At 39.3% G+C, this 13,327-nt stretch overlaps 1 protein-coding gene across 2 annotated transcripts in view; it reads left to right on the plus strand.

The window, feature by feature from the left end:
* kirrel1b (kirre like nephrin family adhesion molecule 1b) overlaps positions 1 to 11,027 on the plus strand; it is an 80,040-nt gene extending 69,013 nt beyond the window's left edge. The window contains exons 13-15 of one of the 2 annotated variants that reach the window (XM_026148658.2): positions 2,579 to 2,706; positions 3,389 to 3,499; positions 4,740 to 11,027. In XM_026148658.2, coding sequence (XP_026004443.2) covers positions 2,579 to 2,706; positions 3,389 to 3,499; positions 4,740 to 5,393 — 893 coding nt within the window. In that variant the 3' untranslated portion in view covers positions 5,394 to 11,027. The remainder of the gene's footprint in view (positions 1 to 2,578; positions 2,707 to 3,388; positions 3,500 to 4,739) is intronic. The other variant, XM_026148659.2, reaches the window with a different exon arrangement.
* Positions 11,028 to 13,327: the final 2,300 nt, after the last annotated feature.

The following is a 13,327-nucleotide window of genomic DNA, read 5'->3' on the forward strand; positions in this document are numbered from 1 at the left end:
AAGCGATATTAATGAATATTCATATAATATGGCAAACTGCCTTAAAACGCCTACTGTACATTTCCCTTTTAATTCTTTTGACTTATATTTATAAGCTGCTTCTATGCTAGATAAAGTACATAAACAACAGAGCAGAAAACAAGAGCATTCAGAGGTGAATAGTATTTAAATTATGAATTCCTATATGTTATTTCTACAGCCTGCAGCAATCCAATTAGTATTTATGAACACAAATCACGCTTCTGTTAAACGGGGAGCTGAAAACAAGCGGCGTCTCTTAGTTGTTTAATTTTGAGCTGCTCCATCTCAAATAAAGAAGTGGGAAAGACAGTGAAGGTGACTGGCAGAGTCCCCAGAGGGATTTTCTGTGGATAAGAGTGTATTTTTTTCTGGTTCAGAGCTGATAACACCTCTACAGAAAAGACACCGTTTGGAAATAGAAACTCAAACAAACATCTTTGTGGCTCCAGATAAACAGTCTTTCATTTGTCGTCTACGATGCAGCGCGACACTTCACAGATTTAAATCTCTACTTTTAAGGTTTCTGGCTGTGGAAGTGAGTTGTTTGTGCTGACAAATGTTGACTGCTTTGCGACTGAAGCATGTTGAGTTGAGCATTTTAAGTTGCACGAGACAGTATAGAAATACACTTCTTTTATTGCCCTAATATTTACATGTTTGCAGTTATAGACAAGACTGCCTTATCCTAGCTCAATAAAGCCATTTGCACACAGTAAGTATATTTAATATCAACATTTTAGGTTGACTTTTACCAAGTTTAAATTCACAAAATGTGTTGGAAAGGTGGGGTTTAGGTTTTCCAGCTTTAATTTGAAGGGTTTAATAGAAACGTATGGAGGAGAGAAAGAGCACACGGATGTTATAATAATATTATAGTAATGTTATAGCACGGGCCTGTGCAAATGGATACTGAGCCAAAGCATGCTGCAAAAGAGTTTCTCAAAGTAAAAAAAATTGATATTGTGGAGTGGCCAAGACAGTCACCTGATCTCAACTCAACAGAGCAGCTTCTCATTTATTAAAACTGTAAAAAAGGAATGCAGAATGACCCAAAAATGAGCAGCAACTGAGACTGAAACGGCTGCAGGAAGGAAACATAACTCAGGGCTGAGACTTCAGGCATTCATTGACTGCAAAAGAATCTCATCCAAGTATTAAAAACTTTCCCAACATTTAAAATTATGACAGTTTGTCCAATTACTTTTGAGCCATATAAATGGAAAAATATTTAATAAATGACTGTCATTCCTACAGTGAAGCTGAAAGTCTACAGGTAAAGGACGTCATCATTTTGTTTTTATTTCAAATCCACTTGTGGAGCTGCTTGTTTTTGAGAAAACTGGCTAAAAAAAATTAGATTCTTTCACATGGTATGCTATTTGTTCTGAAGGCTTTTTTAAAATAAAAATTGCAGACACTTCCACAGCGTCTACTTTTAGAAAACTAAGCTGCTGAAGTCAGAAACACGAAACTACGGTGGCCCTGAGAGGCCAAACGGACTGCAACTTAAGAAAACACCAGCAATAAGAAAAACACTGCAAAAGCACACAAAACAAAACGGAAATAGGAAAAAACAGATTTCCAAAAGCTCAAGGGAAGTGTTTCTGGGGAGACAATAACCCGACGGACCAGTTGCAGGAGCCAAAATATGCTAATTGCGCTGGGAGACACTTAAAAGAAGTGGACGATCTATCGGTTTTGTGAGGAAAGAAAAGATGAGAGGTAAGTGTGTTAGCCTAACTATTAGCCTAAAAATCCGTCATAAGTATTATATGAATCGTTTTGGGTTCCTGCAACTGGTCCATCAGGTTATTGTCTCCCCAGAAACACTTCCCTTGTGATTTTGGAAATCAGTTTTTTTCCTATTCCCGTCGTCGTTTGTCCTATTTCCGTTGTGTTTTGTGTGCTTTTGCAGCGTTTTTCTTATTGCTGGTGTTTTCTTAAGTTGCAGTCCGTTTGGCCTCTCAGGGCCACCGTACAAAACAGTAGCCGACCCAAAATACAAAGTCCAGCCAAGCAGATGTATTAAAAACGACAGTATACCAAGATACACAAACTATGAAAGAATACATATAGACACAGAATACAAAATGATAACCACATAAACAAATAAGAAAAAACTAATATCGCACCTACAAGGAAAGGACAAAGGTGGTTAAAACTGAGAAGTTTGTCTATAAAAGACAACAAAGCAAATAATGAATCATCCTTGGATTTGCAGACAGAGACATCTGCTGAAACGATATTTATCTTTCTTATAAATTTTAATCAAAACAACCCCTGATAAAGAAATTATTGCCCAAGTAGAGTGGAGATATTTTAGCATATTCTTTCACTGTCATATCTTTAGAGTTCATGTTGTGATATTTTTCATTTCTTTTAAGGCTGTCAGCATGCCAAGGCAAATAATGAACCAGGCAAGCTGAACAAATTTAAAACAAAAAATAATGCTGAAGTTTTCTTTTCTTGCTACTTTTCTAGCTAGACTGAAAAAGAAGTCAATCATTTATCTTAACATTACCACACATTATAACCGGCGGTTGTGTTTTTCTTCCAGGTCGAAGGGGTGTCACCCTCGGTAAACCAGACATCAAGGTAGAAACGGTGAACAAAGAAACCCACAGCCTGGAGGAGGAGGCGGCCAACGTCTCCACAGCAACCCGGATGGTCAAGGCTATGTACTCTGTGAGTAAACTCCCATCTGAGTCACCGGGGGCCGTGGAGAGGAGGCGTATGGGTCAATGGCCTTAAATGTACAGATACACTGACACTAAAGGCGACTTGGCAGGAGAGGCACACACAGACATTCTCACAATCACACAATGGGAACAAAGACACACGCACAAGGCCTCACTAAAGACACACTAAAAACACAAATCCATAAAAAAGATGTCAAAATATATGCGCGCGCACACTCGACTCAAAATCAATAAAGCACAATGAAGCATGTGTACACACACATATGAGGAGAAACAAGGACAAGACATTCACGCATAGATACAGGAGAAAAACTAACTGGGGGAAAAATACACCGTTTTTCCTCAATGCACACATATTTGTGCACACAAAAAACACAGAAATAATAAACAAATATACAGACACACACTCATTTTAACATTTTGTTCCTTTTAGAGGAGAATTCAACCCCGGAAGTCCTGGAGAATCTAATCGACGCAGCTCCTCTGACGCGGTTTTAAAGCTCGGGCAAAAACACCTTTTTCTCCAACAACTAACCGTTTCTCGTCTTCCGGTCTCTTGGGATTCAAAACCTGAAACTCTGTTTTCCTCTCCCCTCCCTCTCTTCTTCCTCCTTTCCTTTTTCACCCTCCCTCTTTCCGTGTGTGTGTTTCGTTGTTTGATGGTTTAGTTTCTGCCCTCTGTTTCCCTCTCTCCCTCCACTCAGCCATTCAAAGATGACATGGACCTGAAGCAGGACGTCAGAAGCGAGAGTGACACCCGGGAGGAGTACGAGCTCAAGGTGAGATGAGTCAGCGAAGATATGTTGGCATGCTCGCGCTGGATTAAAATAAATAAAAAAACACTTATCTAGAGCATCGCTGGACATTTGGCGTGGTGCATGAGATTTGTGATCATGTTCTTCAGGTCCTGGCTTTACATCACAGTTAAAGCAACTTTTTCTGTAGTGCCTTTTTTTTGAGTGTGAGTGTCCTGGCATAGAAACCCCACAGGATGCTGAAGTTTCAGGTTTGATATCGAGCGTTTCAGTGTTAGCAGAGTTTTTCATTGTTTCTATACAATCTTTACACCGTACTGTAAGTTAGAGCCTTTTTTGGCATATTCGGCTTGTTGTGGGCATGGCAGACAGTGGTTGCTTGGAGGAATTCATATTGATTTCAATCCTAGATGAGGAGGTGCAAGTTCAAAGAAGAGTCAAAGTCAAAAACACTGCTTTGAATTTTAGTCCATACTACCAAATGCAAAGAGCCTGTGTAGAAACAACTCTTTGTAAATAGTCCTGGCCTTGGTGGTTTTGGTCTTTCCCAGCAGTTTTGTCAAGAAATAAAAAATATTAAATATTTGGACGTAACCCTTTATATGTAAATGTAATTAGAGTACATATCTGTCTTTGGTAATATTTTGGTATTTAATAATGAATTTCTATTACACATACACAGTGCTGCATTACTCATATCATTACATTTTGTGTGTATGCATGAAACAACAGCACACCACCATTATCACCATGCATATCTTGTGACATTCTACAATTTCAGCAATATAAGACAACATAATGCAAGATTTGTAGAACTCTAATATAACTTTTATTTTTAGATTATTATACTTTTTTTCTTTTGATTTGTTTTGTAGCAACAGTGTAATATAAAATACATAGGCCTATCCCAAACAAGTGGTAAAAATATTCACCACTTGCTTGGCATACTAACCCTTTAGTAGTCTATAAAAAACATTAATGCCTTACTAAGAATAGATTATATTTAAAAGACGCATACATGTCTTAAACCTGGATTATATACCATTGGCCAGCAGATGAGGGGTGGGGGTTGGGGGTAGGGCGACTCCAATGGATTCAAAGAAAAATCTAAGCTGGCTTTTTTATACACTCTATACAAAAGAGACAGTTTTTGTAATAGAAACAAAGTGTAAACTAAGCTAACACAAGCACAGAACAGATCGTATATGAAGAGAGAGAAATATTAGGATTTACTGAAAAATCTATATTCTTTTTCTGATCACAGGATCCAACCAATGGCTACTACAATGTCCGTGCTACAACCCATGACGAGGCGCGCCCCCAGTCCCGGGTCGTCCACTACCAGGGAGAGTTTCGCTCTCCAAACCCAAGCAGCGGACCAGCAGGAGCGACTTCCAGCGGACCCTCTGCGTCTGCCAGCGGTGCAGTTCCCCCCAGTGCGGTGCCGGGCTCAAGAGCTGGCTGCTACGACCCCCGTCCACCATCCAGGATGTCCCATTCTACTTATGCCCAATTCAACACATTCTCCAGGGCAGCACAAAGCCAGCAAGCCCCTGCTAATCCAGCTCTTCAGTCACCCGGAGAATACCCTGGAGACTGTGGCCTGCTGGACAGCACCACCCAACTGGCTTATGACAACTACGGATACCCTTCCCAGTATCCCAGCTACCGCATGGGCTTTGCTCCACCCATAGAGGAAGGGCCAGCCTATGAGATGTACCCAACGGGACAAGGGACAGGGCCAGGTCCAGGACCGGGGCCAGGACCAGGACCAGGACCAGGACCTGGACCAGGACCAGGACCACAAAGTCCTGAAACAGGGCTGGGAAAGTATGGAAGCTCCACTCGCTTCTCATACTCATCTCCACCTTCTGACTATTCGCAGAGACACACACAACGAATGCAGACTCATGTGTGAGAAAGTGGTATACAAGCTTTTTGGATTTGCTTTTTACAGGAGCAGTACTTATTACACAGAAACATAAAAAAAATCTTTGAAATTTTCAAAAAATGCCCTCATATCTATACATAAACACCTAAGAATCTGTTTTCTGTTTTCATCCTAACCACTGCATGGTATTCGGCTAATTTTCTGAGTTGATAAAACACCCAGCAGTTAGCAGCATCGCATATTGTACGGTTCACAGCAATACATGCAACACATGCACAGCGATATTCATACACATCTAAGAAGATCTTCTGTCTGCAATGTTTATGCTCCAATAAAAACAACAGCGAGAGCCACAATCAAGAGAAAACAGACAAAAAGACAAGAAGAGCACTTTGAAGACACGATGAAGAAGAGGAGCTTAGGGGATGCCGAGTGATCCTTTCTCTTCCAGCAATTCTCATCTTGCTCTTGGACCGTTTTCTTCTATCACATGGTCCTGCCACCCCATCTCTGTAAATAACCACACATGGAGATTAGGGTCATTTTAAAGATGTTTCCTTGTACAAAACTATACATTGTGATGCAGTACATTGACCTACAGCAAACCCCTCTGCTAGTCACACGTTTTACATTTAGTGACTCTAACAAATTGCAGAACACACATGTGCAGACACACACACACAGATCTCTACAAGCCTATTTGTTTCTATGTATTGCATCAATGGGGCAGCTTGGACTAATAGTATATGTGGCACTTTTTGACTCCCCTTTCCTCACTAAAACTCACCCAATTGCCATTCCTTACAAGATCTACCTTGATTTAAATGGGACAAAGCTTCTTAAGGTGAGTGACCAGAGTGCCAGTGCTTATGTGCCAACACATACGAACTATTAAGACGTGTCTTCTTTTTGTAAAGCGTGGACAATGAGGTGCTCTGGATGATGAGATTTTGTACATGCCACATCTAAGATGACCGGAGCGGTAGCAAGCGTTTCTATGCTCCTTCACCCCATCTTTCATTTTTATCATCATGATGCATTTCTATACATTTCACTCAAGGTCAATGCTATAAATGGTTTTTGTGAAACGAGGTGGGAGTGCTTTTTCATTAAATGAATTTCTGCAATTTGTACAAAAAGATACCTCCCCTGTCCTCAGTGTCAAAAACGTATGTGTTTCTATCACTTGCACAGTAGAATAGATTTTTTTTCCATATTTATACGGAACGGTATTGAAAAAAAACAAAAAAAAACGGCATTCAGAAACATTTTATAGTATTTTTATAAGGAGTTGTGGACCAAAGGTTCAGCGTTTTGGGTGACACTCACTTTTTAATGCGTATGTGGCATCGTATTGGAAACGTTCCTTTACAAAGAGATGGATGGTGTTTTTAAAGTGGATGCTGTAGACTTAAATTAGAAAAAACATGAAGAGCTTCACTTCAGAATGATGAATATCCAGCAAAGGCAAATGTCTTTAATGGATATCTCTGTTTGGTGTGAAGCTCTTTCTTTGACTTCCAGTCTTCTGACTGGACTGCCTTTTTCAAATGTTGACGACATTCAATTGAAATGGATGGAGAAGCAGCAGCTGCTCAGGTTGAGCTGTGCTGTAAACTTTGCAAGCAAAGAGAAGGTTCAAACATATCAAAGTGAAAGTACAGAGGATTCTATCTAGCTCATATGGTACTTTGTACATTTTGAAGTATGTGTAAGTATGCTGGTTTCCTCACTGCAGCAGGAATTTGGTGGTATGTTATGTCCGAGATTTTTCCCATTATGTTGTGTCAGCTTTTGATGCATGTGATTGACCTTTAACCCCTATGATCAGCATTTAAAACGTTGCTCCTCTAAAGTAATGTCACTGAATAGCTGTTTGGCCATTTGCAATGATTATCACACTAATGTTGTTACAATTTGCACACTTTGTTACTGAGATTTGGTTGGATTGCTTCACCGTATAACTTCAAAACTTCACCTTCTGGTGACGTGTTTGTTGATTAGATGCAGCAGCATCAGTCTTCACTATATACTGACCTTTAGCTTATAAGGTTCATCAGCTGATCTCCAGTTTTATTGCTCACAAAAGATTAAGACAGTTCACATTTTTAGCAACTCTTGGGAATTGTACCTTTTCCTAAGAGCACATACTGTACTGTGTATACTTTACTGGACAGACACAGTTACGAGAGAGCAGAAGCAATAAAGTTTCACCCACTTGTACCTTTATTCTACAGCAGTTAAAATCTGAGAACAGATAATAGTGGTGTTTTAAAATAAGACCCCAGGCTGCAAAGGGAAGCCTGAAATCTCAGCACCTCCAGAGGTAATCATTGAGTGTATCAGCCGCCCTATCAACCCCTCTCGGTATATTATGGTAATTGTGTGCTAAGGGGCTGTAAAAAATGTATTTATTGCCTCTGTTTTGAATAAACACAGAGAAATGAAACCACAGACACACCGTTTCTGATTAGAACATCAGATTGAACCTTGTAGCTCCAAGGTCACTATATAAACCTTTTCAGAGAAAAGAATGGCAGGTGGAGCAGCCTTTTAAATTTATATGGTTATCACAGCCTTGGTATTGCATACTATTACCTCTTTACAACCCTTTTACAGAGTTGTAGCTGCGCAGTATTTTGCATCTGACATACAATGTCGTTATGACCTTGTGTAGAAGGAGTACATTTGACACAGAGGAGGTACTGAGGCCAACAAATACATGGCCAGGCCATCCAGGTACTTAGTTTTTACCTCTTTACTGTTTACGGTTTGTTGACAGTGGGGACATATGAATATGTAAAAGACACCACAGATGCCAAAAATGCAGACCATGTGTTTAGATTTGGTTCAGCAACGAAAAGATGTGTGATTTGGAAGAGAAGAGGTGTTTACCCCACTGGGTTGTTATTTTATGTCCTTTTCCCCCCTTTTCCATATGTACCTGTCACTGCAATGTGTACTGATGCTCTTATGTAGAAGGAGTACTCTACTCTCTCCCCCATGTCATATTAATTGCCACCTACAAGCTTCCAAATTTAGAGGATGAACCTGCCTTTTCATGGAAAAAAAAAAAATCATCGCAGCATAGCTTTCTTCCAAGATTACAACATATGGGGTCGATATATCTATCTTGCTTGCATAAATGTTTGTATGTCGGGTGTCTTTTTTAGAGACTATATAGCTTCATGAGCTCATGACATTCATCCATTGTTAAATTATTCCATAATCATGTTTCTTTTCAAGAAAATCAGTATTTTATTTTTTTCTATTACTTTATAGTGATTCATCACCACTGTAGTTGAAAGCGTGTGATTTAACTTTTAAAGACAGTACTTTATTTTATGTTGTATCCATCAGATAGACGGGTTCTAATTAATCAACCCAGTGAAAAGTGAGAAGGGTTTTGTGCATCCGTGGCCAAAACGACTGCCCAGCCAGGCCACAAATAGCCAAAATTCTGCCTCAACTAGGCCAACGCAGGCTATATTCAGGCCAGACCAACAGCTAACTGCTCCGTTCCATGCTGTGCTGTGCTGTGACAGGCCCGGCCAACAGTGACTGAAGTGGCTCGGTGTCCATTTTTACCTTTTGGAGTTTCCAGTGAGTGCCAGAAGACTGTGCAAAAAATGAACTGAGCAGAAAAACAAATGCAACAGCCATTTGTGTTTATTGTGTTTATTTAAGCTCATATGTGATTGTGAGTGTTTGTGGGAGTGCGTGTGTTTTGGCTACATGTAACCCAAGTGTGTTTTCATATCATCTGAAATATGTGGGAACCACTGAGCTTTAAAAATTAGGGTTTGACTGATATTTTCAGCAAATATAATAGCGATCAAACAGTTGTGTTGTCACCTGCTGGCATGATGGAGATCACTCCTGACCACAGCTAGGCTACACAAAGAAAATGTAATATTTAACAGTTAAATGAATATTTGAAAATATTTTTTGCAACCTTACTACTGCATATTACTGTGTATACTCTGTAATCTAGTTTACATCCAACCTCATCTGAGATCAAAATGGTACTGGTATTCCAAGGTGATGTGCTTTAATTGTTTCATTAACCCGTAATAGTGTCATAATTTAATCACCGATGGCAGATTAAAAATTTTCAGTCCATGCGCAAAGTTCAAATGAAAGCTAATCCTATGAGAAATAAACCTTCTGTGTTAAATGCCAATGACACAAAGGGACACAGAGCAGTACAGTACACAGCAAATAACTTTGGGTGAAGGAAGAAGTCAGTTTGTGTAGAAGTCTATGGAGAAATAGCCCCAACACATTATCTATGACTTCAATTAACACTTTGCTGATGACTTTATCGGCTCTGTCAATCATTCCAACTCTTACTAACACAACATGATGTTCACTTTATAAGTTATGGTCTCAGAGTAGAGTATGTTTTCTAAGGCAGGCCTTCCTGACTTTCAAGCTGCAGCATCCTTTGATTTTGCTGCCAGATTCACTTCTGCTCATGACGTCGGGACCCCAAGAAGTTGACTGAGAAAACACTCAAAGCTGTCAAAGCAAGTCACAGTTGATAAAACCATTTCCCATATGCAATATTTAATGAAGAGCAGTGAATGGAGCTCATCAGCAAAAATAATTGTCAACATCTGCTTCTGGACAAAAAAAGACCACATTTTATTCTAGTGTTCACTCACACAGTATCATTCAGAATTAACGTGAAACACAAATAAAACTCTGTTAATGGATGTTGATTGGCCAAATAACGATTTGAAACAGGAAATCCTATTATTGCAACACACTTTCAAAGTATTGTTAAGTCAAAACAGAAAGGCACACAACTTTGTTACATTTGGTTGCTTACATTAAATTTTAAAAAGTGTAAACTCCTGTAACTGAATTGAATGGCCGAGAATTCTGAGTGGCCTTGAGCGAACAACATCATCATTTAACGTTACATAATGTGCCCTGTTAGAATAGGAAGGGTTCATTTTCAGGCGCTTCGATTGGTGCTAAATTTTTAAGTATTCTAAAACGCTTCAAAATGTGTATTTTGATCTTCTTAATACTTACAAAGTTCCATGTAAACAATGTATATGTGGCACTTTGGGAAAAATGAACAGTGCTCTTTGTGACCTTTCAAACAATATATCAGTCAAACCCTAGTGAAAAGCTGAACAGCTGGTAAAACAGATTGAAGGAGACGTGGCATATAGCCTATGGAAACGAGGAAGAAGCTGAACTGGTCCACTTGTCCCTCATCCAGCTGCTGAGCTTGTCTGTTCTCCGAAACAGCTGCACGAGCGAACAAGATTAACTGATGTTCTGCTTGATATCTTAAAGCATATGATGACAATGATCGGTACAGTGAAATGAAGGTGTACACCGCGACAAAAGAGGGACAGCCTGTGTGCTTAAGTAAGCATATATTCTCCATAATCCTCTTTTTTGTTTTTTTAAATATCCCTATATATTGTTCACATGTGTATTATGTTCTTGTTGGGTTCTTTGTTTATCCTTTTGTCAAGAAAAAGAAACTGTAAACATGTAAGCAAAACATACAAGATATTATTGAAATGTTCTTTTATTTTCATGGTTTTTGTTTATTTCAGTTTTTCTTTCAAATTCTATGTAATTATTTTTTCACAGTATTAAAAAAAATAAATAAAAGAAGACACGGTTTCATAAGAACATTGGTAAAAGCTCCTTTTATTTATGCTACCAAAACCCAATTTTCAGAGAGCTTATTTTATAAAATTATATTTTGTTCATTTTGTAAATGAGACTCCGGGATGGGGCTAAAAATACTTTAAATGTAGTTTGTGCACCTTGTGTGCTGTTGTTTATTTAGGTCATACTCACACTGGCAGTATACAGCACTCAAACAGTTGTTTTGACAGTTTCTCATGTCAAGCAGACTGGAGTGAAAAGTAAGTAAGTGTGTCTATGTATAGCACACAAGCAAGAGTGATAGTGTTTACCTGAGTGCGAGGGAGACAGTGGAGCACAGTGCACAAAGCCAAAACAAACATCTGCTGAGTCTTAGTCACTCCTCTCATTTAAAACTCATTTCGGGGTGTCTCCTGAAATGAGTCTTCCCTTCCTCTTCCCTTGCTTCATTTTGTCATTCTGTGTATCTCCTCTCCCTGATTCTCATTATCGTTTTAAATCTTCTCTCTCCCTCTTGCAGTTTAGATCTCCCTCCATTCCTTTCAGTGTCTGTTTTTCTCTCCATTTGCTTCGACTTGTCACTCCTTCTCACAGATAATATTCTTCTAATTTTCTCTCAACACCTTTCCTTTCACCTGACATTAGTCCTCCTCTGCTCTCCTCTTTCTCTCTCCTCAAACCATCTTGTCCCTTTCTCATCTCTCTAGCATCCTTTGATCTCCTGCTCTTTCACCTGTCCTCTTTCATTTTCATCCTACCACTATGCCATCGCCCTGCCTCTTTTTCAGATGTTGCTATAGCTTCAGTTCTCCTTTCATAACTGCTGTTTTATCCTCTTTATCCTTATCTGCCATCTCTCTTAATTACTTCTTAATTTTCCTCTAAGTCTCACAAGTCTAGTCTTTATCAGTTTTTCAACTCTTACATCTCGTCTTATACTTATCAGTCCTTCTTCAAATCTCCTTTCTCATCCACCTATGTCTCATTTTTTCTCTTCAGCGGCATCTTCACTATTTTTTCCACTAATGACAAGAAAAATGAGTGAAGTGTTGGCAGAGAAAAAAAGCAAAGCTCTGTCAGGGTAAAGGCAGACAAGGACAGGAGACAGACAGAGCATTAAAGCTCTCCTTTGCTTAGTATGTACTATGATTATTGCCTGCTCTCCTCTACCGTTTTCATTGAGGAATAATGTCTGGAATAACCTTCAGCATTGCACTCCCGACTCCAGTGTGGACCCCCCTTCACTCCTCCCTCACCAGCACTTCCATTTTATCCTCTTGTTCCCATTCGAAGCGACCGTTGTATGGATTATGGCCCCTCTCATGCTTGGCACCGCACTCACTGCTTGAGATATATTATCATATTAGTGGCGAATGATGTAATGCATTTCAAGACATTTGTCCTTCGCACACCCTCTGTCCCTTCGCAGATGATGTCACGGGCTTTGTGTCTGGAGGCAGAGAAGTTGTCAAGTGCACTCTGGGTTTTCGCTTGGTGCTGTCGCCATCTAGTGGCACTAGAGCCGATTGCGGTGGTGAGTGAAGAGGAAGGCATGGGGAGTAAATTAGGATGTGGGCAATTATTTATTACTGAAGCAGAGGATAATGTGACTCATAATGGATGTCCTTGGTGTGACTGTACTAATGTGGTCTGTTGGGCCAGGGACAGAAGGGAAGAGACAGACACTTTGGATGTGAGTTGATTACAAATTAGAGTTTGACCGACTGGTTTTGGAGCCTCCTGCCAATGACACACATGTTAGTCCAATAATCAAGATGTTTTAAATTCATTTCCATATATAAAAAATATATTTGGTTTTCAATTTAAACCAAAACAATGTATACATAGCATTTCCCACTACATAAAGAAGTCTATGAGAAACTGACCCTAACGCAACCTTGATTTATAGTCTCAGTTAAAACGTTCCTAATGAGTTTACTGGGCTGAGTTCTATGTAAGAGAGCATTATGTTCATTTTGTAAATTATGGTCCCATTTAGAGTAAATTAAACATTAAAGAAGGCTATGCTTACATTTGTGGCTACTTATGTGACTGATAAATCCTTACTGTGTGAGCACGGAGTGTCTTATATATCCCCAGCATATCTATCCATTGTCATATTTGGTTTCAAGGAACCACTGAAGGGCCAGAATGACGAAAATATCAAGGCTTCAAATTTCATTCTTTCAGCCTGTATTCTTTTTTTTTCCCCTTTGGTGAAACATTTCCCAAATTTAAACGTATTTTGTGGTAATTTGATTTAAAAGGTTCATTAAACAACATGCAACATGTTAGAATAAAGAGTAAAGGGATGCTTAATC

Source organism: Astatotilapia calliptera, chromosome 18, assembly GCF_964374335.1.
Source record: "Astatotilapia calliptera chromosome 18, fAstCal68.1, whole genome shotgun sequence".
NCBI classification, from domain to species: domain Eukaryota; kingdom Metazoa; phylum Chordata; class Actinopteri; order Cichliformes; family Cichlidae; genus Astatotilapia; species Astatotilapia calliptera.